General features: G+C 40.3%; 1 protein-coding gene across 1 annotated transcript in view; it reads right to left on the bottom strand.

Annotated features, from left to right (window-relative positions):
- LOC125372737 (fibrinogen-like protein 1) overlaps window positions 1–25957 on the bottom strand; it is a 32963-nt gene extending 7006 nt beyond the window's left edge. The window contains exon 1 of the mRNA XM_048383239.1: window positions 25883–25957. Within this exon, the coding sequence (XP_048239196.1) occupies window positions 25883–25916 (34 nt within the window). The 5' untranslated portion in view covers window positions 25917–25957. The remainder of the gene's footprint in view (window positions 1–25882) is intronic.
- Between the last annotated feature and the right edge of the window lie 543 nt (window positions 25958–26500).

Genomic DNA, 26500 nt, shown 5'->3' with positions numbered 1-26500 from the left:
GTTTCAACGGTGGATGGCAGAGTCAGGGTCTGGCGAGGGAGGGGCGAACGTTATGCTGATGCTTGTGTTATGGAAAGAGACCCGTGGGGCGGCCCAAGCATAATGGTTTGGGTCTGAATCGGACTGAACCAGAGAGTGGGATCTGTGGTCTTTCAGAATATTGGTCCAGGCAGGGGTAATGGCATCACAGCTCAATGAGTCAAGCATCCGTTACTCGATTTCCATTTTCTTGCATTTAGAAACCACGATTGATTGTTTGATTGATAGATTGTCTGAGTTAATTGATTGGTAGATTGATTGAGTTGTTTTATTAAATTGTTTGATTGTGTTGTTTGATTGAGTTGTTTTATTTAATTGTTTGATTGAGTTGTTTTATTGATTGATTTACTTGTTATATTGATTGTATTGTTTTATGAAGTTGATTGATTGTTTAATTGGTTGTTTTAGTGAGTGAGTGAGTGAGTGAGTGAGTGAGTGAGTGAGTGAGTGAGTGAGTGAGTGAGGTGAGTGAGTGAGTGAGTGAGTGAGTGAGTGAGTGAGTGAGTGAGTGAGTGAGTGAGTGAGTGAGTGAGTGAGTGAGTGAGTGAGTGAGTGAGTGAGTGAGTGAGTGAGTGAGTGAGTGCGTGCGTGCGTGCGTGCGTGCGTGCGTGCGTGCGTGCGTGAGTGAGTGAGTGAGTGAGTGAGTGAGTGAGTGAGTGAGTGAGTGAGTGAGTGAGTGAGTGAGTGAGTGAGTGAGTGAGTGAGGGAGGGAGGGAGGGAGGGAGGGAGCGAGCGAGCGAGCGAGTGAGTCACTGGTATGTCCGGATCTATCTGGGTACGGGTCACCGGCTTAGCGTCACCGATCTAGATATATCTTGGCAGGAATAGGTCATCCATGCGGATAGCGTAGTCTCGATTCATGTACTCAAGAACCTCATCTATTGAAAATGCTACCGAAGAATCAAACAACTATATATGTATGCCAGGACAACGGATTAGACATCGCGGGGCCGGTTCACAATCCGTAAAATCCTGTGATCGGTCATAAATAGCCCAGTGCATCTCCTGTACAAAGACCTTCTTTTGTACGTGTTGTCACAGAGCGACACACTTCCAATTACATAAACCCCTACTTGACAACCGCTTTAATAAGTGCCGCCATTCATGTACAATGCCCTGTGGATGAATGAACGACCTAGCGAGGTCAGTAGCGCCACCTATTGAGATATAATGGAAGAAGACCAACCGAGAGTTGAATCCTTACATACTCTCATGTCATCTGCAGAACCTTGGTTAGCAGTGGCACAGTTATTTATGGGAGTTTGTGAGTGAGTCGGATTTAACGCCGCCTCGGCAATATTACAGCAATATCACGGCGGGGGATTCCCACATTGTGCCTATGATATGCAGAGAATCGAACCTGGACTTTCGGCACGAGGAGCGAACGCTTTTACTATTAGGCAACGCCAGCGGCCTTGATCATATGACCAACTTTATGTGTTTTCATTTTCAAAAGGTTAAAGTTTGCAATCACAGATAATGTTTATCACCACTGTAAAATGCAAGGATGTCAGCATATCATCACCATCACCATCATCACCATCATCATCGTCGTCACAACCATCGTTATCATCACCACCATCAGCATCAGCATCAGCATCGCCACCGGTATCGTTATCACAGGTATATACGGTACACAGAGAATAACGATTTGGTTGGTTTGTTGTTTAACGCCGCACTCAGCAATATTCCAGCTATATGACGGCGGTCTGTAAATAATCGAGTCTGGACAAGACAATCCAGTGATTGACATCATGAGCATCGATCCATGCAATTGGGATCGATGCAGAGATTAACGAAGGGCATCTATTTGATCAGGGGTTATTTAAATATCCATAATAGCTGTGTGTCAGTAGGTCCAGTTTCTGTCAGTGCAGAAAACTACCAAGTCGGTCAGCTGTGAACACGGTTCTTCAGCATCGGGCATCAGCTGATTTTTTACGTCCTTGACACACAAAGACCTCTTGACATGATGTAACTAAGCAGGGAGAGGGGAAGGTCGGATTGCAGTGAGAAGTGGAGGTCGTCCAAAGAGTGTTACGAACTACCAGAAACCGTTTCATAGATCATGCTTTCTGTCTAGGAAACTATTCATTACTGCTGTACAGTATCAAATATATTAGAACAGTAAAAGAAAATAACGACACCAATTCTAACAACACCAAACTGTTTAAAATTATATTCCCATGATATATATACACAACCGGGCAAAAGAAAATGCCTGCCATTTTAATATCACTCCTGTGTACAGTGCAATTGCGACCCCGTGTTCCTGACGTCATGTGCACGTCACCTGTTGTGAGACACTCAGCGATATGATGCATGTAGTATTGTCTAAGATACCCTAAGCAGATATATCTCAATCGAATAATACCCCCGTTCCACTGACCATCGGAACCTGATCTGAAAGGTTCCCATCTGATCCCAGTTTTGCAAAAAATTCAGCGTTCCGATGAGTTCCGATGAAAATTCACCCGACATCCTCTTCTTTGGGTCCCCGTTTTCCGTAAAATCCGATAGAGATGCAACATTGATCGGGGTAATCGTATGTAAGACTGGTAGCGGCCCGATATCTGTCCGCCATTTGCGATTGCGGTCGGATTGTAATTCGAGGGTGACCTGACACTAATCTGACACTTCCAACTCTCTCCCGACACCAGTCCGACACATCGGTTACTATTCGTAGGGTAATCGGACACTGACCCAATACTGGTTGGATTTGTCGCCAAAATCGGCAGTCGAGTATAAAAGTGGGCTGCACCTCCTGACAGTACTAGACATTGATCAACTTCTTCGCAACGCTGCAGCCCTGGGCTGTGTTTTTATGCTCCAGCAACAAACTAAGCAACAAGATGCAGTGTGGCTGAGCAGAGATTGGGGCCTGAATAGGCCTATCCCCCGTCTCTGCATCTTCAGGAGGAGGCACAGAGGAGTCTTCTGGCACTTGAGATTGTTCAGGAGTGCTGGGAGGTCTCTTCTTTGCCTTCTGTCCTCCAACATTTCTGTTCTTTCTTGGAGCCATCTTCAGGATCTTGGTGCTGTAGTGTCCGATGATAATCTGCGAAGTGAGTGTCGGCTGACCCTCCTTTCGTAGTCCGTTGGCAGTCAGATGTCACCGCTTGCTATGCGATATGTGTCGGATGGCAGTTGAGTTAATGAGCGATTACCCTCCGATGTCACAACGGATAGCAATCGGACGGTGCTAAATATCACGTTAACCTCCGATGAGAATCGAATTGGTGATGGGCGGCTATCAGGCGCGTCAGGCAGACCGCAGATCGCAATCAGATGAGCGTCAGATGATTGTTAATTATCGGACACTCATCAGATTGCCGCCAGACGTCGGGTAGACACGTCCGATAGTTGCACATCACGATTCTGACACACATCGGACTGACTCGACATTCATCCGACACTGACTCGATTTGCGACCGGAAATGGCGTCCGATGGCGAACTAAGCTCTGAGCCTTCATCGGGCGATTTCGCCTCATCGGATCACGCCCGACACGTCGGACACTGACCTGATAGGCGACAAACACAAATCGGATTCATCGGATTGTGATACGATACTCTTCGGTGGGTTACCGGAAGTAAAAAACTTTGCAATCGATGAGTGACCGATGAGCCAAAATTCTCCGTATTTGGTCATTGGACGGAAAACCGGCTAAAATTCATTAAAATTGATTAATTGGTTAGCGTCTAGAAAGTGTACGGAAAAGCGTCGAGTTTTTCAAGCGTAAAATGGAGGGAAAAACGATGCTTTTTGCTCCGCCTTGTATAACTGTTAACGGCCAATCAGATGGCGCTGGTCCCCCGACGCACGTGATGCCCAAGGCTTCCTTTCGGACGCATTAGGTTTCGTATTTCTGGCATGCCTTGCTCTAGTATCTGTCGCGCGCAGTGCAGCGAGATTTGCTGATTAGTCAGTTTTAGGATATGTAGCATGTTACTGGAATTCAGACACGCGCCAAGAAGTCAAACCAAACCAAGTTAACAAGTTTAGTGGCTATGCACAGATACCTCTATCGGATGATGGGTTGTGTTTCATTTAGTTATAACAGTAACTAATTTTGTAATGTGAAGTTTACACGATATACGGCTTTTCCATAGGACGAGAGGTGGGTCACATGACGTTTTTCACGTGACTGTATTCTTGAAATGACGTAAACACTGACTACTTCCACATTCTTGGAGAAAACCCTGGGAATTCCCTCGTACGAATTCATACAGAAGCGTTGTTTCTCATCATTTAGACCCTTTAATTTTGAACGTAGCGTCTTAGCATACTCTGGGATAAGTCATAGAGTTTGGTTGCATGCCCGTTTAGGGATACCCTCGCTACAACCCATCCTAGAGGAAAAAAATCAAGAACACCCCCCTCCCCCCCACTCCCCCCCCCACTCTCTTCCCCCCCCCCCCCCCCATCCCCCTCCAAAAAAAATAAAATAAAATCCAAACTATCGTATCGTATCTACAGCAATCTATGAATTTACCTTAGTATCTATTTGATCTATTCGACCAATTGATCAGTGATGACAAAGGTTCGAAATCGCCACAGGTTAATTAACAACTTCGGAAATATCTCCCGTCACGTTTATCGTGTCGGCCATTTTGACGTCTTGTAGTTGATGTGAATGTATTACGACGCCCTGTCATTGTAATTGACTTACTGAGGTAGTTCTTAACAGACCTTCACATCTAATGAGGATTTTTTTGGGAATATATTTCTTGTTAACAAACCAAAACAGATGCTCCTCGCTTTTGGGGGAACTATTTCATTCCGGAATGGCCTATTAAAGCTAATAGTAAGTAAAGGCACCATGCGTGTACATGATCTGTTATCATATGTGTTTAACAAATACGGTTAGGGGATTTAATAAAATACACTGACGCAAGTTTATTCTAATCAAATCAATTGGATAATTGAATATGCTTTATTTTACATATTACATAACATCACTACACAAAATTTGGACAGTTGCAGTAACACACAACGATGATCGCATTAAACACCACTTTGAACAGTATTTCAGTTATATCACGGTGTATCAGACTGATGTGGGATAAAAATCCGAAGTGGTTATGGCCATCCAACGGGTGTTCGCGAAAAGGTGATCGTATCCTGCCACAGATGGGGCACCTGTCACAAACACATGCAAGGACAAGTCAATTGTTCACCTGAACAAAGCACGGAAACACACAATGATGCCCGTCCTCGCTATTACCGAGCATGTAAATTATATTGTCCGTCAAAAACTTGGACGAGTATAAACAATATGTTCCTACAGGTAATACATGTCATACATTTGAAAAAAGGCATTGACTCATTGCATTATTGTTAATCACAGCGTTTAGACTCGGCATGCAGATGAACTCATTACCCATCCCATTATTGATAATCCTTCTTGAAGAGCTATAGCGCTTTTTTACATTTTATCTTTAAATTGGCATGTTAGACTTGTATTTCATAACTCAGTTTTATTTGCACGGATCACTATGGAATCTTGGAAGGGACATTATCGCGTTGTCGTATTGTCGCATTGACGCCCTTACAAAAACAAAACATGTCAAAATTAACCAAAGCGCGACAATTCGACACGCGATATTTTGGCCATTTGTCGCATTGTCGCGTTGTCACATTGTCGCTCTTTGAATAACCTTTTTCTATATTTTACAAAAGGGCGACAATGCCGCAGCGCGACATTTTCAATGTCAAAATATATCTCGTTGTTGCATTGTCGCCCCATCACAAATGTGTATAAAAGACGTAAAGTTCAGTTAATGTTACGGTTAGGGAGCGGTAACCAAGTTACATCTGTCGTAGAAGTTCAACCTGATACATGTAAGTCTTGAATTGAAAACACAAGTCCGTCCGCGAGTCCATTACGTTTTATTGTGAGGTCTTCTCTATAAGTTCTTCCCAGTTCCGAACACGTTGTACCTCATCAACACTCTTACTCTTACTCTTACTCTTACTCTTGACCGCATCAGACAACTGACGAGTGCACGCCTGACCTGTGACCTCGTTACACCCACCATGAGGTGTTTGCCGAAGGGAGAGGGGTAGAAAATATGTGCTCGAGCCCAGCGCTGAGCTCGCGACACACTGTATACTGCATGTTGTATCACAAGGGAAAATTCCAATATATACAAAATATACAATTTGTATGTTTGGTATGTCCAAAAATATACAATTTTGTATAAATGGTATATTAAAAAATATACAATTTTGTATATATAGATAGATTTTACCAATGCTTAACTCAATTTCTTCCTACTGGATTCTCACAATATGTGGTTGATATTGAAAATATTACTAATAATACCGGACAGTATTATTGTATGTGACAAATATACTTTAAAACTATGTTCATTATGACAACTATATTTGGAGTGTTATGAAATAATTGGAATTTATTCATGTTGACGGCATTTTACATAATAAAGAAAAGAAGATTTCAGCAGACTTTTGTAACAGTTAGATATATCATACGCCCGCCTACTGTTTACAAATAAGATGATCTATACATACAAGTACTTCAGAGTAGTTTTAAACAGTGACGGTAAAATACATTTATCGTGAATAGCGGCAAATATGAATATATACAATGTAATATATGTCTTTTTGTTATGTCATGGTATGGTGATTCTGAATCTAAAACATTGCTTGATATTGTTTGACAAACAGTTGTATGCACTGTCCATCGTGATACTTCTACTTAAGTACATAAAAAGAATGTTTGTTTAGTAAGTTGACATGCGTTCATTGTAAACAAGGATTAGTGTGACAGGATAACTAAGTTTGTCATCTGGTATAATAGTATAATAGATGTTACTTCTGTGTTTGGCTGAATTACAGCAGATGGCTGTGGTTTGACTATTCCTGTCTCACCCGTACTTGGGTGAGTTATTAAGACAGTGTTAATATCTGAATTGATACCTAGTGTTTGTTTATCAGTAGTAATTACAATTTTGTTATTATAACCTACCACTTGAACAATCTTAAGTTCCATGTTACTCGGTGTCATATACAGACCTGTCCCAAAAACATAGTCTACTTTACCACCAGCATACTGTAGAGCATCTTGATATGGGTTGTTGGCCGAAGGTGGACCAACAGGTGATGAAATAGCATCCTCTACGTTTCAGCAAACTGCTTTTGTGCAACAAATGCTGCGAATCCACCAATGATGTTTGTATGTGTTTGCGCCGGAGCCCCAACAACAGCCCATACATAAGTTCTGATTGAGTCATTAAGTCTTTCAATGCCGGGGTGAGTAATAAGTTCTGATTTATTTAAAATTAAATCCAAGCATTTTCAGCATCTTGTGGTTGCTCAAGAGAGAGAGAGAGAGAGAGAGAGAGAGAGAGAGAGAGAGAGAGAGAGAGAGAGAGAGAGGGGTATTAGAAAACCAAGAAGCATTCGCGCATTTACTCTAAAGATATTTCTATCATGTTTCCCGTTTAAGTAATTAGTGTTTACAGGAGTTCAATACACAATCTCAGTTTTGTAACTATTTGGGTCTGACAGTACCAGTATAATATAATATGGATTTTTAAACCGATTCAACATATTGTTGATGTGAAATTCAATAAATACGTCACTGTAATTTACAAGCTACGGGTAATCGGGCCACAATAGATAGATCTCATGTGTTAACAATGAAGACCATACACAAGGAGACAGTCCTTGGTTAAAGAATAACACCCGCTGTCCCTGTAAAGACCTTGACGTGCAACTTGTGTGCAGATGTTTCTACCACTACATATTCGTGTAACACGCATTTAAGAAACAAAATCATATCTGGAAGATTATTTCGGTATGAACTGCATGTCACCATGATACATGTCAACTTATGAAAAATCGTCAAATTATATGTGTCCATAAAGTTAAACTGAAGCAATTTGAAATAATACCACATATATTGTTTAGGTTTTAAAGTCTATGTTCTGGTTATGAATGTAGGACACTGAAATATAAATAATCAGTCAGGCGTTGTGAAGTGTAAAATAATTTGGAACAAGAGGTATTTTACTACATTTTGTTTCCAAGATAATTAATATGATCCATCACAGATATTTTCATAAGGACAAAAAAACATTTTAGCCAAATATAGGAAGAGTAATCCATGTCAGCATCTGTGCTATCGGTGTTTATGTAAGTTGTTACAGTGGATTTGTATCACAGCATGAACTCGACAGATCATTATTATATCCCAGTGTTTTTTTTAGAGTTATTCAATCTCGTGTTCCTTTTTAAAACTTACAAGGTTCTTGTAAACTCACACACACAAACGAACACACATACACGCGCGCACATACACACCAACATTTGAACATAGCACAGCACCATTGGCATATCCCGATTGCAAATTTTACTATATCCATATATTAAGTGAGCACAGGCCGTTCACCCGAAATTCCCATAGACGACTACAATCACTTGCAGAGAAGTGTTAGTTTGCTAATGTTTGATATAATTCCTTTTATATTGATGCATATTCGTATCAGACAGACATGTATTTTTTCCGAAGAAAGGCGGTCAAGCCTACCGTACAATATACAGTTACAATTAATTTATAAACTACCTCAGAACAAAATGAAATGTTTCACCCTTTATCCTTTCAAAATTGAGAAGCCCCCATGACGTATATATATTTATTAAAGATAGTTCTCTTGTCTCTGTCCAATAATTAAATTGTCATATTTATCATTACTTAAATTGAGACAATGTTATCACAAGGCCCATCTGCTTACTGGGATAGATTACAGCCTCGGATGAAACAAACCATGACCGGTATTTTCAAAATTGTAGTTCTTTGTTTGTATGGCCTCAAAGCAGTGGCGTGGGGGAAATTCGAAGCCCGTAATAAAAGAACATGATATATCAATAATACGTGTCTTGGAGTCAGATATTGATCTATGACAACGTGTTATTGTATTGTCGTATGGTAATATAAGGTATTATTCTTTTCACATCGAAACAAGAATGATTTTGTTGCTATATTAGTATCAAAAATAATTTAAATGTAATGAAGACTTATTTAATCACAAATCTCCTGGTGTTTATAAATATAAGATAACTAACATAGGAAAGCCTTAATGTGTCATATATACATTAAAGAATGTCACCATTAGCATAAAAAGTTCAGTATCTTCAAATTGGCAAGACGGATCGGGGAAGATTTGCCATTAGTATCGCCATACCTTATTTCACAATTGCAAGGTGTCTGTTAAGATACTTAAATTATATGAACTATAAACATGATCGTTTATGATACTGTGTTATAGACTTACATGAACACACAACAAATGTTAAGTAATTATATGAAGGTGATTTCATAAACATCATTTTATCCACAGCTTATTCTGTTCAGTTATTTTAATTCTTAAGACAAAATTGTTATGGATGAGCAACTTCTTTATTGCAATTGGGCGACGTTTCGGTGTAGATTCTAACACCGTTATCAAGCAAATGACATCATTTGCTTGATAACTTAGACCGTTCCTCAAGGTAGCAAAGATGTATGAGATAAATATATCAAATGAATACATTGCATACTTTATATGCTAATATTGGTGCTGACATTGATTTAATTTTGTTGATATGACTCATGTCATTTGAACTGTTAGTGCTGTAAATAAACATACGAGTAACACTTTGTGGTGTTCTTTCCTTACTCCTTACTGGCTGACAGAGGGGTGAAGCAAGGGCTGAGTCCACTTAACCCGTAGGTAACAGGCATGGTATTAGTAATGAATCAACCATTACTAAAAGCCTCTAACATGTGGGATGTCTGACAGATGGGAAGACGCCAAATTTACGGGTCACCAATTCTCTAACAATGAATGTAAAGACACTGGACAACGACGACCACCGGACTTTGCCGGATGGTGACGGAAGCCAGATAATTAAGCGAGAGGGAAACGGTACGGTCACTAGACCGTGACTGTACTGTTTTCTCCTTTTTTCCAACATTTGAAATATTGGGTTCACGTTTCTTTGTTCTCACATATGTTGATACCTTTGCTCATATGACCCCGCCCCCCGTCATAAAGTTGTTATTTCTCCGACTTGCTATTTTAAAACCCAAAATTCAGAGTGATATTTATTGAAAGAAAAATTGAAATAATACAAATATAAATTCCTTCCAGGTGAAGGCTATCACTTGAAATCAAAATAACAAAGCAGATTTTAGTCAAAGACACATCCCTTGGGGTAGAAAGTTCATCTCTGTCACCATTGTATGGTATTTCTGGAAAGGAAAGTTAACTTACAAAGTTGTCATATACGTGAAAGGCTTAATGTTGCTGATTAAGCGCAAAGATATAAACTCTCACTGACTGCTCAGTAACATTCCTGTAATATTAGTAATATTCAAATAAGTGTACTTGTTCTAGGTGTGTGTGACGTGGATACATATATATATATATATATATATAAAATATAAGCGTATAGAAAAACGTCAACAAACTTGTGACTATGTGTAAAATAATAAATAAGCAATGTCTTTCATATATAACTGATCTTATACCACCAGCTGTGTCACAGAACGTCAATTATAATCTCAGAAACCGCCATGATTTTGTAGTTCCATTTGCACGGACATCTACGTTTAAAAGGTCTTATATTATAGATACATTAGATAGATAAATCTATATACAACACTAAAATGTATAATATTAGCATATGTATGAGATGCACACTGTCTTCACTTTCCAGCACATTGTACATATCCTTCATATGAGCACTGTATATATACTGAGTCAAATTAAAAACTTCACATTTTTAAAAGTAATACCATGTATGATATACAACGGACAAATGTTTCTCCCGTGGGAGAATCTGATAATAAACAAAGTTATCGGTATTTATTGAAGTACGTCTATCAAAACAAAAGGACAGGGGTATCGACGTCAACTTTTGATATTTTGAAAAGCCATTTGTTTGCTGTGGAACGTCGCAGTCAACTATACTGAGTCAAATTAAAAACTTCACATTTTTAAAAGTAATCCCATATATGATATACAACGGACAAATGTATCAGAGAAGGTAATTTTTAATCATTAATGTCCAAAGAAGGATTTTAATTAACGGTGGTAACCATAATTTGTTCCAAGCACCTACGGTATTCGGTAATAACATCAACAGTTTAAATCAAAAGTCCCAAGCACGAGAATCTAATGGCACACAAGTTCAGTAGCGTGTATGGCCACCATGTGCGTTGACAACCGCCACACAACGCCTCCGCATGGACCTTGTGATGCTTGTGAACACATGATTGGGAAGACGACGCCATTGTTGCTGCAAAATGGTGCCAAGATCTTGCAAATTCTGTGGTTGGTTCTGGAGAGTGCGCAGATTTCTGCCAAGGGCATCCCATAGCGTGTTCGATGGTGTTTGACGGCCAGTCCATGACGTTGACTCCCGCATTCTGAAGGAAATTCCTTGTCAAAATTGCTGTGTTGGGTCTGGCATTGTCGTGTTGGAAGATCAAACCGGGTCCATGTGCTGCCATAAAAGGCAGAAGTTCTGGTGCCAGGACCTGGTCGCGGTAAGCAGCAGCGTTGAGGTTGTCACGGATGACAAGAAGCTTGGAACGTGCATTGCAACAGAAAGCACCCCACACCATGACACTTCCACCTAGAAATCTGTCAACTTCCTGTACACAACACTGGGCGTAACGTTCATGACGGCGCCTCCGCACCCTCGCCCTACCATCAGCAAATCGAAGATTAAATCGGGATTCATCACTGCAGACGACTTGATTCCAATTCCTCTGAGTCCATCGTAAGTGTCGCTGTGCCCACAATTGACGTTGACGTCTGTGTAATTGAGTCAGAATTGGCCCGCAGTATGCGTCGTGCTTGAAGGTGAGCAGTTCTCAGACGGTTTCGAACAGTTTGCGCACTCAGTCTACCCCTAAACAGTTCATTTCTGGTTGATGTAGCCGTCAAAAATCGGTTACGGAGGTGACGTAAGACAATCTGAAGACCCTCTGCATGTGACGTCAAACGTGGTCGACCTGGCCGAGGGTCATAAACAGTCCGTCATCTACAACCCATCGTCCTTGCGACTTCAGCTACGGACGTTCCCGTCTGCAACATGCCGATGGCATGTTCACGTTGCACATTTGAAAGGCGTGGCATGACAAATGGCCGTAAAGACTTTTGTTTTCTTGTGTTTTTCTTTTTTTGTTAATGACTGCTAACAAGTATGGCTGAAAACACGTACGGTATTATGACCATGTGACCAGTTGCACGTAAAAAAACACTTTTGCAACTATAGTGCTGTGCACATGATTTTGATCGATTAACCTGCACAAAAACGGGTCTTATCGGGGGCCCGCAATGATAACTGGTCAAAATGTTAAAATTTTAGGATTGTGAAGTTTTTAATTTGGTTCAGTATATATTGCGCACTATGTTTCCACAATGTGAAGCTTCAACTGTAAATTGTTCATTTTTATTATGCAATATTATGTATAACTGTATATGGGGAGAAGGCGGTAATAAGTGCTGCACTTGTGCCCAATACCTTTGTCTTTTTGGACAATACAATATGTTTAATAATAATAATAAACAACCAATGTATTATGATCAGGGTCCATTGGTATCCCTTCAGCAAGTGCGAATCAGGTCCTAACACATCTGTTTTGTCATGTATCACGCGCTATACAGTCGAACCTCGCTTATCCGGACAGTTGCTTTTTCTAAAATGTTGTCCGGAAAAACGAGTCTCTGGATATCTGAATACCTTGTTAACTGACCAGAAGTCCTTCCCCTACCTCAATTCTACCGAGGCATATGTGAAATGAATGGCAAAAATATGATTTATGAAGGATCGACCAATTACTAATAAAATTCATTGTGCTGTACAGACCTACACAGCATGCTGTGACAGCGCACTGCATTATTGAAACGGCTGAAGAAATGCATATGTAGCCTAGTTTAGACTATGAACTTGTTTTGTGTATTGATGTGACAGCGAGGTCAGGGCAACCTGACACACGCGAGCATTGACTGCTAAGGTTGAACTCATTCATGAGTGAAAGATGTTGTCGAGTCATATGTTACATCTTCTTTGTCGAATTGCATTTTTAAAGTACATCAAAATGAGTCATCATATTCTTTCATATTCATATTCTTTCATTAAGCACGAAAGTGTAGCTTCGAAACTATTGGCGGCCATGTAGCTTCAATATCTTAATAAGTTATATCACTGAACATTGGTCAAGGTGTATTCAGTAAACCAAGATCTGAGGGGCTGTATTTCCTTAATCAAACACACGCTGAACGAACTAGCACTTGTTTCGCAGGTAGGTTTTGTTAAGATTTGCTCTCTCTCTCTCTCTCTCTCTCTCTCTCTCTCTCTCTCTCTCTCTCTCTCTCTCTCTCTCTCTCTCTATTAATAATGAAATAAGTGGAGTAAGATTGAACAGTTTTAATTGGTTAGCGCTTTCAACTCTTACCACGTACGAGTCTCATCAGGCCATAACTGAATAACGGACAGGAAGTAGTAACATATAGTTACGTGACGTCATAACATGTAGGAGAACTATGACGTCACAATACCAAGGTGACAATGGACAAATAACTTACGCCTTTACCTTTAACTTAGGCGCGTATTTATGAATGAAATGTTGCTCTTTTTGGAACAATGTAGGTTCATGATCAAAATTTAGCTTATATAGCGCGAAAACTAAAAAGCTTCCACATGTATCTAAATATTCATTGAGTGGAATCGTGCGGTTGTGTGGCTGCAACGTTTGTCACCGCACTTAGTAACCTGTGGAGTGATGACAACGGAATCAAATTTAGAACTTGTCAAAATCTTTCTAAGATTTTTGGGTTGTCTTTGGCTGTTGATAATTTTGTATTTGCTCAATATCTTCTCCATTTTAACACTTTGATTCAAAATAGGCAGGTATCGTTGAACCATGGATGATGTTTTTTCATGATGAGGGTTGAAGGTAGATACTGGAGTTAAATTATTCCCCATATTGTTTTCTTCAGACTTTTCTCACAGTTTTAGTTCCTCAATACTTATAGCGCCTTCTGTATGCTACCTTCAGTTAGCTTTGCGGGATAATTTTGATGCAGTAGGAAACTCTTAAGTTCAGCAAGGCGGGTAGTTTTAACATCATTCCCGGAAACAATGGTACAATATGTCTTGCGAGAAAGTAAGGGATATCACGTTTTGTAAAGTCTGAAGAAAACAATATTCCTGTGTGTAGTATATTAGATACACTGCAAAAAAAACAGAACAAGTATGTGTGTAGACTTTATGGTCAACTGCACAGAGCGGATTAGCAGTCGGAGGTGATTGCATTGGCGGTGATTTCTTTATTATAATCACTTGAAAGTGTTGAAATCGATTCGTGCTGAGCTCAGATTTGTTTGTACTGGATGCCGCGAAGTGATTTGTAACATGCACTCGTGCGCATAGCAGATTAGCCAACTGAGTGGATTGCACAGAGGATGAAAGCTATATCATTGTTACTTAAAAGTGTTAAATTTGGTTTGTACGGTTAAATTGAGCGGTATACATTGTTATAATGTGAAATCTCCGCGGGAAATCGCGTTTTTTAAAACAGTAGTCCTCGGAAATATCACCTTCGCGTAAAAATATAATCAAAGATTTAAAAGTACTCCGAAAAACCGTCGCAGATTGTCCTGTTTTTTATCAGAGCTTTCAGCCCCAAACATGCCTTTATTATTATTCATAACACAATACTATTATTGTCTGATCTTAAGTTTCCGGACATCATACGTTTTCTATCACGAATACTTGCGCTATAACGAGGGGTGTGGCATCACACAGAAATTGTAAATAATCCGATCATGTTAGTTCAATTATTATTCTACAGCAGTCAAATTAATGTATCCATGGTCAATGTGTTAATATTAGATTATATGTATACAAATTAAGACAGATAAATACATGATAAATACAAATAGGGTTACTTAAATCTGAAATTATATTAGTCTGGAGGACAAAATTGCAATACGTTAATTGAAGAATCTATTTATTCCACACATTATAACATCTTAGAGTATCTGCTTTCCTCTTATAATTATATGCCTATATTTTACCATTATTCATATACCCATGATGGTGATTTTTATTTAAGAATATATATGTAAATAAAATATGAAAACTTTACTGTTTTGTTATTTTAATTACCTCGTAAATCGGATCTTCCATGTGCTTTGATCACATGGCCACGGAATCCAGAAATTGGTCTCTGGTTTTCGCCAGACTTTTGTACCTTTGAATCGCAGTCATCGAACGTTGAATCCGAGTTTCTCTCTACTTCATACTCGGTGTACTCGCCTAGAAGTACGGACAAATCCGAATCGGAATCATCCCAGTTGACGAAATCGGACATGTTGTAGTTGGTACGAGAGAATCTGAACGCTTAAATATGTATCCGTATTAGGTTAGGAATGACGATAATGTTGCAAGGCATTGTATATATATGGTCTGATATCTCGATCATCATGATTACCGTTTCGTGTTTACTTGATAAAAAGCTGATGCACATGGGACGATGTGTTTTGACAGCTATCGATCGCCACACATGCTTGTAAGCCGGATGTTTAGGTAACCTGGGGAAGTCAAGTTAAGCCCTACTACGCATGCGCCATAAGCTGTCCACATGTGGTTGGCCTGCGGGATACCGATAACATGGCGTTCGGATTTAAATTCGCGGATGCGCGGCAGAGATAGTTTCAGGAAATCTGTATCGTTTCCTATCCAGGTTATATAGGTCCGTGCTGCGGCCAAACATTTTGTAACAATTTGGCAAACTTTGACATGTAAACAGCAAATATGATTCGGTTTTATTTCATCTTAATATATCAGTTGAATCCCCCTTGACCTGTGAAGATCCGCGTTAGAATAGGTCTTCAGCAACACATGCTTGCCGTTAGAGGCGACTATGCTTGTCGTAAGAGGCGACTAAAGGGATCGGGTGGTCAGGTTCGCTGACTTGGTTGATGCATGTCATTGTATCTCGTATCACCCTTAAAGAGGCTGTACGTAATGTTGATATCTCACATAAGAAATAAATGAGTCGTGGTCGTTGTTTATCGTACAATAAACAACTCCCACTCGCGGTTTGTTTCTTAATTACATGACCATATACACTGACATTATATCTCATGTTTATCAGTTGACAAAAGCGACATAAGCCGTTCCATCCTTATAAGAAACCCTTGCCAAAAGTAGCGCCAACTGCACGATTCCGACAACACAGGAGCATGTTTCATTATTCACCATAAAAATGATGACGGTGGGTGCTCGCAAAAAGGCGAGCTCATCCCGATCCACTAGTGGCACCCGCCACAAACACATGCAAAGTCAAGCCAATTGTTCACCCGAAAAGGCACGGAAACACACGGTACAAGTCAAAATAGAGAATTGCATCAGACATCATTTTGGTCATTGATACGTCAAACCTGGAAATGCCGTCTACACGTCCAACACAAAGCCCAAGCCAGGACCCGAATCCTTTAAACCCGCCCAAACAACCCCCCTTATCACGAAGCTTGCCGAAATCCAAAGTTCTGTTAATTACATACATTTACTCCTGACTTAAGGTAATCTACACTAGTTCTGAAGTAAATCGTATTTACCCGCTTGAATCGCCTTATGTCATCTATTGCCGATAAACATAATATGCACACTTTCTGACAGTAATGTGTGATAAGTCACGCACCAAACCTATTCTCTCGATATACATGTTGATCTTACTTAAACAATTATTGGGCTAACAAGATAGTATATTAAAGTGCCATGCTTTCCTGATGTGCTATCATTCTAATTTGAAATAATGACATAAATAGTTACCACTCATCCTTCAATATTTTTCAAGGTCAAGTTAATCACAAAAATATTTGAATATATACAACAGCTATAATTACTTATCTTTATACTTAAAAGCATTAGGTTTGTCTGTTATACAGACCCCGAAACAAATATGTCCAATACAGCCCAAAATTTGGCAAAAGGAAGAAAGTCTATTTGCTCCTTTTTATTATAGTTTATAACGATTGTTTAACAACTGGGTTTTTCTGCAAAATATGTTCATTTCAGACATTAGATGTTATTCTAGCATCAGGTCTTGGGTACATTCACTGCATCAACGTTGACATTAAACCGATATTTACATATATAAATACATACAGAGGAAATGCTTAGCATATATTTTTTAAAGAAGAATTTCGGACTTGCTTAATACATATATATGTGGACATATATGTATGGATATTTGGATGGATATAGATATACCTCCTTAAAGATAGTGATCGTAGGTGATTGTAGAACTTGCATGGAGAAAATGGAATAATTATGTGAGTAATCGGGTAAATACCACGTTCAGCAATATTCAGTCATATCACGATATTGGTTTCCAACATACAAGACGGACCATGAAATTATGACTTGAATTTGGACCTGGCTTTCTGGTGTGATGTAACACCCCATAATCTCCTGTTGAAAAAGAGCTAAAAACATGAATAAAGATCATGAGATGAAACTGATGTATACATCTGGGCATATATTTGCGTTGTATTACTACGTTTATTCAGCAGTAAATATGTATTTTGCGGAAAAGGATATTGTAGGATCGACGCTGTCATGCGCATATAACCTATTCACCAGTGCTGTAATATTTAATTCATTTGTCTTTTGATACATATCGTTTGGAACATGGAGAGTCTGTCTGAAGAAATATAGACATGCATGGGATCTTTTGGATAGTTGTACGTCACGGTCAGACTAACGCTTAGTCTCTGAAAATATATTTATTTTGGTTAAAACGAGAAACTATATTTAAATTTAAAAGGAGCCCAAGTGAGAAACTCTAGGCTTTATTTCATTTCGGGCTGTAGAATTGCAGTGAGGCCTTGGCGGAAGGGAAAATAATATGGTTCAGGGACTGTGAGACAAACTACTTCACGGTCTGTATCGCCGTCGTGATCTTTACAGCTACGAAATTAGAGCCATCTGAGACAGCGACTCAGCACCTGTTTGCACCCATCAGATACCAGTCACTGCTGTCACTTCTTCTCTCTCCAAACGAAAAGAAATTCGAAAAATGTCAGAAGTGTATATTTTGAATCCTTCTAATTTACTATTTAGATATATGATTCAAACTTAAAGTAATTATATGTATCTCATGTTCAAAAATGTATTATAGGTATCGGTGATGCTGGTACCGTTTTGTCGCCATTGTGTAGCTTTTGTGGAGTTATTACGAATATCAAATACCTGTCTTGAAATAAGGACTTGTAAAAGAGTTCATCATTGAGCCATATGCAGTTTAACCTATTTAATTTGCGTGTATGGATATATTATCCATTTACTTATACACACTTATTATGGACATATACAGAATTTCATTGTACCTTATTATTAAAAGAAATACCCATGAAGATCCGGGTTAGAAGAGGCCTTCAACAACCCATGCTTGTACGAAGGCGACTAACGTAATCGGGTGATCAGACTCGCTGCTTGGTTGATGCATGTCATCGTATCCCAATTTCGTAGATCGGTGCTTTTTATGTAAATAACTGGATTGTCTGGCCCACACTGGAAAATTTTCAAACCACCGTCATATAGCTGGTATGTTGCTGAGTGCGGCGTTTAACAACAAACAATCAAACAAAAACTATTATTAAGCACCTTCTAACAATGAGAAATTAAACTAATATTTTCTGTATACTTAGTTTTATTTATAAAATAATTTGATTCATAATTTAATCATTGCGTTGCTTTCTTGTCTGTTATTCAATGCAGATGTTCAAACCCTTAAACTTTGAATATTTGATTTTTCACAAATGGTTACGTTCGTGAGTTGCCTCGATCTTTCGTTACCTACTCACACGAACAGATGAAAATAATCTGTTTGTACTATCATATTTCAACTTATTTAATTCATAATACGAAATTAATAATTTATTTATCACAGTATAGATCATATTCGTTTATATCACTATCTGATGTTAAGGTTTTAGTGCAGAAATTATAATGAATTCAAAATGTTGAAAGATGCACAATTTGCCATTATTTGAAATGCAATATTTCTCAACTTTTAAAATATACAAAGTATAATATAATGATAGAATGCCTGTAACGGACAGTGTTTAAAAAAGAAATATTGGTCAATTAGTCCCATTTTTCAGATATGCCCTTCAGTAGTATTATTGCATATCTCCAGATAGATGTTTACACTGTAGTTCTCATTATTTGTGGATAATTAAAAAAGCAACATAGAAAATCCATATTCCACCATGACAAAAGAATACAGAGTATACAATAACTCGCAAGTGTTCAAAAAGAGATTTCAAATCACAAGAACATAGCTGATATAAACAGATGTGTCTTTAATCTCTACATTGTGCCCTTGTTCGCGAGCCCTTGTTCTATTCAGCAAGCAACCCAAACCCGACACTCCACACTATATCCGATTACACTGACCCAGCTGGATTCTCCCAAACGTCAGTTCTCCATGCGATACTGACACCCTTGTACGTCTCTCAGACCATATAGAATAAATTTAAAAGGAATCCAGCTTAGCCTAGATTGTCTTAATTATATCCATGGAAGTAAGCATTAATAAAACAATATTGTTCTTGGCTACTTTGGATTATATTTTGTAGATACATATTTTTATCTACGCAAATTTTACTACCACCGGTACTGTCCCTGTTGAAGCTATTTATAGCTGGAATAAGAATTTCGAATTATCGTCCATGTTTTCGATGTCAATACATCGATTACAAGTGAGGATATCATATAGTAATCATTGATGCCACACTACACTATAATAAACATTATAATCAAGTTCACTAGTATGTACATTACTACAGTGAACATGTACCTGATCATGCCCTTCGTAATATCAAATACTAATATGTTGTTGTGTGATGAATTGAACTGGGTCATTGGTGTCATGTGATATTAATATTCAATCAATTTCTTTCCTGGTTGGTCTATCCATGTCTACAAAATAAAAATAATAAAATTAAAAAGGAGGACAGAACAAATCTTAATTTCAGGCTAGGGCTGTGGAAATCTAGACCTTTCCAATCTTTGTAGCCTTGCGTTGGTCTCATTTTTTACTTTATTCTCTTGGGTCTACGTCACGGCTCATATCACACAATAACAAGACCTGTTTGCCCCCGCCGGAGCTCCTGGAGTTTTTCTTATATGATCTAACATGGCCAACTCTGCTCTTAAGTAAACAAGAACTATATCTCTCCTCACAGCTGGTTAATATACATTTTTGCTGCTGAATATTCGAAACAGAGTGATTGAGTTGGTACTACCACGGACCTCTATATAGACTTACTTACCTCTATATAGGTCCGTGGCCACAGCAAGGCTACGTATTCACAACATATTGTGCTAGGCACAGTATAACTGGACTGAGGGAGGGCGGTATTCCTCCTTGTAGGTCACCTGCTTGGCAATATGGGACGGGAAAACTGCAGGGGGTAAGGGCAGTTAAGTTGATGGTACAGACAGACAAGAGAGATCATTTTACAAATGTGAAACCTTATTCTACAAAAGGAGAGGTGTGTGGTGTGTGGTGTGTGTGTGTGAAGAAGAAAAAGAAGAATTGTACAGCATAAAAATGGCTACGTAGTTCGGGGGTAGATATGTAGATAGCGCCGGGCAGTATGACCTTTGAGACACTACATTTTCAGTCATTCAAACATTTATTGATTAAAAAAACACAAGTGAGTGAAACAAAAGACATTAGTACCGGCACACCAAGTCCCCCAACCCCAAGTCTGCATGTATCAATACTCAAACCTGCCACATCCTCAACCATTTAACTTACACAATCATCTCACTACATGTTCGCCAACCCTCGTATCACAACGCACGCATGCACGCATGCACGCATGCACGCACGCACTTACACACACATCTTTCCCAACTATATCCCTACAATCATCTCATTATGTCTACGTCAGCCACCATTGATCTATGCGCATGCTTAGATACATAATCCATCCTCCCATCATTCCCCAACAGCCATCGAACTATAACTATATCAGCCTTCATCTATCGGTATTCGTGCTTAAATACATATGCACCCTCCTACCATTCCTCTACATCCATCGCACTATAACTATAACTAAACTGACGTCCAAAAGAAACTTTACCAGAGTTTGAAATCACTCTTGCTAAAAAACAACAAAACATACATGCATGAAGTAAAGTGTATTGAGAAGATCAATATATCAATATAATCGACACTGAAAATGACAATCATACCGCGACCGGGAATGACGTCAGAGCCCCCCCCCCCCCCCCCCCCCAGGTTGGGTGTGGTACAAAACTCGAGCTATCAGAATCATGGACAAAAGGCAGAGTACATAAACAATCGCTCACGTTGAATAACAAGTCATTAGTAGCGTGTGTAACCACCAAATGCCTCAATACACGCAAAAACTCCTCGACGCACAGAGGTGTTCTATTGGGGACATGTCGGGTGAGCGTGCAGGACATGGCAGGACGTTGACGTTGGTGGCTGCCAGGAAGTTAGTGACAATTCTGGCTGTATGGGCTCTAGCGTTGTCATGCCGATAAATGACACCACGTAGCTGCTGTTGGAGAAATGGTAGGACAACTGGACGAAGAATGTTATCCATGTAACGCTGAGCTGTCAAGTTTCCGTCAACGATGACCACCGGTGTCCTCTCCTGCCCACAGATCCCTCCCCACACCATGACACTCCCTCCACCATATGGGACGACCTCCTGCACGCAACACGTCGCCGTTCGTTCACCCCTCCGGCAGTAAACACGTTGGCTTCCATCAGCCCTAAACATACAGAATCGACTTTCGTCAGTGAAGATAACCCTCTGCCAGTCACATCGTTGCCAACGTCGTACAGACCGGGCCAATTCTCAATCGCAGACGACGATGTTGCGCTGTCAATAGCTGTCCTCTGTATGGTCTAAAAGCCCTATTTCCATGAGCCCTGAGTCTCCTGGCCACTGTCTGTCGACTAACCCTGTGACCTAAGGCATTTGTCGCTGATGACGTCACTGTCAGGAAGCGATGTCGGAAGTGCAAGGTACGCAAGTACCGGTCATCATGGGGCGTGGTCATCCCGGGTCTGCCTGTCTGTCTGTAACGTTGCATCAAGTTGGTAACGGCAACACGGGAGCAACCGAAGGTTCGTGCAATATGGGCGTGGGTGGCTCCCATCTGTACCATACCCAAGGCTCGTTCACGTTGTTCGGCTGTGAGTCTTGACATTTCTTATATGTTTTTATTTATCACTGTGGATGTCTGACTTGCCGTTGCAGTCGTTTTATACCCATACCCGCAGTGTATTTGCAGTTGTCCGCTGTGCACGTGTTTTTCACTTTTTCGCGTGTTATCTCGCAAACATGTAACAGACGATTAACATTTTCTGCATACACTATTGTTGTATTTAGGTTATGTGTTTTAGATAGCCTTTATCGAAGAAAAATTTCTACTTGTCTGAAATTTATATTTTCAGTTGGTAAAGTTTCTTTTGCACGTCAGTTTATAACCACCTTCATGCATCCGCACTCATGTTCACATTGCATTGCATGCATCGAATTACACGTTTGAAATATCGTAAATATTTTACAATATGTACATATTAAATATCAGCAAACAGAGAATATTATAACACAATAGATTTCATCCGTCAAAACATCACAGAAAGACGGGCAGCCTGTAATTTTACAATGACATCAGAATGCACTAAGTAGTTCAACTGGTCAGGAGGTGAGAGTTGCGGAAAATTACGAAAAACTTCAGTTACAGATCTCAATTACGAACATCTAAAGTGTGAATAAAGATCACAGCTTGCTATAAAGTGTACTTCATCCCTGCAGATTTAGCAATTTCGTTAGCTATAGAATTTATGTCTAAATGCTCATGTAGACAAAGCCCCAAATGTTTATAGGCATGACCATATTATATTCTACGCAAATATCTCCACATTTAAAAACTAAGCTAGATTGAGTCTTTGAAGGGCATTAAGAAGTGATGCACATAAGGGAAAACGTCTGATGTCAACGTCTTTATTGTGAGGAACACAACGTTTCGGAGTATATACTTACTCCTTCATCAGGTGAATATTATTAAATGCTATGAGGCAGAGAACATATATATGTACCTGTAGGAACAACAAAAGTAAAAAGATAGCAAAGGAGGGAACGTAACAAGGGATGGTTTGGTTGAGTTGCAAGCAGTGTAGTCATAATGACTCCGGTCTCCCGTTTGGCCATTGTCCATTACCCATTACCAATCATTCATAAGTAAGGTTTTGGCTTTAATTTGTCCATTGATAATCAACCATCAACGTCTATTATCTCAACCCTAAAAAGTACGAGAATCTGAACTTTACTCAGTCTGAGAAAGTTTTATCCAAATATAACATTTTTGGTGGAAGCCTCGACGGCTGGGATAGATCGCTGATTTTGTGTGCTGGCGATAGGGTGCCTCACTTACAGTGTGGGTTCAAATCCCGGACAGGGCTCAACCTAAAAAAGTGGGAGAATCTGTACTTTACCGAGAAAGTGTTATCCCAATTATAACAGTTGTTGTCAAGAAAGCACAATAAATGTATATTCGGCTTTTGATAGGTAATAATATCACTGACATTTACGGATATTGCTGACGACTTGGAGGAGTTTCGCAACGCACGTCTTCTCAATTCAGGGATTGGTAACTCAACATGTGTGTGTGTGTGTGTGTGTGTGTGTGTGTGTGTGTGTGTGTGTGTGTGTGTGTGTGTGTGTGTGTGTGTGTGTGTGTTTAGAATGTGGGCCTGTTGTATATCACATTAAACATTCATCTTGAGCGGGATGGTAGTTCGAGTTGGATAAGCATGTTAGCTATGACCTTCTTACGGTAGAGAATGGCGCACATGAATGTATTAATGAGATTCCTAGGTACATGGGGCCTTTTCGGCACCAGGAATACCCACAGAGGAGATTTAAATGGGGATCGGGTGAACACAATGTGCTACCTGGTAGGTTGTGTGTCATCAAACCGGACAACGTTGGTCTTTGACTGATCGTGGCGTAAATCACACTTATTCATTTACTTGTATCGGAAATTGAATGTTCATCTTGATTGTTATTGATGAAAACGTAATATACTTTTAAAGAAATAAAACAGTGACATAATAACTACAACTTTATGTGAGTACGAGTAGCTCTATTGGAGATGGAGATTAATAAGTGTTATAAAGCTTCTTCACAACCGTGTAACCATGAATTGACTTTGTTGGGTAATCCAAAAAGACATATCGACCTAAAATAGCCAAATATCATACGATTTCACTTGACAACCATCTTCGATGCAAGGCGAAAACATTTCAGCGCGTTTGAAGCTACTGAGAATGCCCCCTGCAGAGTTGGACGAACATTCTGTGGTAGCGCGGCGGTGTTGGCCAGAGGCTATCAGCAGTATTTCCTGTCCAGGTTATTTAGGTCCGTTGTGTGTGTGTGCGTGCGTGCGTGCGTGCGTGCGTGCGTGCGTGCGTGCGTGCGTGCGTGCGTGTATGTATGTGTGTGAGGGGGGAGCATGGGGGTGACAGTGGGGGGATAGATGATGGATCTAACAACAAGTAAGGTCATCTTGAGCGAGATGGTTTTCGTAGATGGATTAGCATATGGACTATGATTCTCTTTAGATAGAAAATAAAGATCAACGATGTTCGACCTGGTAGAAGTGTGTAATCAAACCGCACAGCATTGGTCTTTGATTGACTGTGGCGTCAAAACAAACTCATTCATGTACTTGATCTGAATGTTCATCTTAATTGTTATGGATAGTCACGGAGCCATGATCCAGAGAACAGGGTGTCATTAGATAAAAATGAAGTAATAATAGGATTACCAGAAAAACGGGATATAACACCCAAGCCAATAAGCTTCGTTCAGGAACAACAGAATAAGTCAGTACTAGACTGAAAACTGCCCCATAAGTATGTATGACAGGCTAGTCGGGTATTGCTACTTGTATATGTGAAAACAAAGTTATTAAAATGAATAGCAAAACTGATGAAAGTCACCAATAAACGTGTATAAGTGTTATATCGTTACTGCAAAAATAATGAGTGTTTGTCTTTAGTATCAACATGCAAATACGTTATATCTGTATTAGCGATATTGTCTACGCTCCACCGGCGCGTAAGCATTAGCCTTACTATCTCGTAGTATAAATATTGCAAGAAATTGTATTTCTGAAGACATCACGATACAGTTTTTACGATGCATCACGTCTCCACTGGCGCTTGACCAGCCTTGTGTTTGAGTAAAGCAAGCGTCGCTAAAACGTTCTCCCGGACGCCTGTAGCAGTTTTATGTCGCGTTCAAGATTATTGCACTTATAAAGCGAAGTGTGTGTGTGCGCGTGCATGTGTGTGCTTATACTAGTCCGGACTGATGCCGATTTATAGTGCTAGCTCACTGAGATACCATGCCGCAGTTTAACATGAATACCCCACTCAGACACAGTATACTGACTCCGAGCCGACCAGATCTTTTTTTAGCCCCTTAATGTCCAGCGCCAGACAGGGTAACAACAAGTACCATATTTTAACGTCTTTTGGTATGACGCGGCCGGGATCGAACCCCGGACCTACCGCTCTCCGGGCTGACGCTCTACCACTAGACCACGGAGGTGGACCCCACGATCATAGGTTCTGGCGTGCCCAAGGGACGCAACTCTCACAGAAAATCGCGGCAGCTTAAAAGACTGGGCCATCCGTGCCCCCGTATCTGACAGTGGGTTAAAACCAACTGAACATGTGTCCTCCCAGTACCAACCTTCGTAGTACATGTCACAGTTGTCTCCGGCCATCCAGGGAGGACTGCATGCACACTGACCATCATCGCCCAACGCTTGACCAGATGGGCAGAGAGTTTGCTGAAACAAACAGAAACACTTGATGCAAAGCTTGGCAGTTGAAATTCCAGGGTGGAGTAGGATCCTGTACCATTTTCCTCATCAGTACCAACGTCACCTCGTCACCAGCACCTTCGTCAACAGTATCGACGTCACCAGAACCGATGTCACCAGCACCTTCGTCAACAGTATCGACGTCACCAGTACCGACGTCACCTCGTCACCCGTACCGATGTCACCTCGTCACTAGTGCCCTCGCCACCTCGTCACCATAACGGTCGTCACCTCGTCACAGTGCTAACGTCACCTCGTCACCAGCACCAACGTCACCCCTCACCTTGTCAACAGTATCGACGTCGTCTCGTCACAGTGACGACGTCACCTCGTCACCAGTACCGACGTCACCTCGTCACCGCATCACCTGCATCGACGTCACCTCGTCACCACTACCGTCGTCACCTCGTCACAGTGCCAACGTAACCTCGTCACCAACACCGACGTCACCCCCTGACCTTGCCAACAGTATCGACGCAACCCCG

Source organism: Haliotis rufescens, unplaced genomic scaffold (genome assembly GCF_023055435.1).
Source record: "Haliotis rufescens isolate VD_foot unplaced genomic scaffold, xgHalRufe1.0.p SCAF_46, whole genome shotgun sequence".
In the NCBI taxonomy this organism is placed as follows: Eukaryota; Metazoa; Mollusca; class Gastropoda; order Lepetellida; family Haliotidae; genus Haliotis; species Haliotis rufescens.
This window is presented reverse-complemented; position numbering and strand designations above follow the sequence as displayed.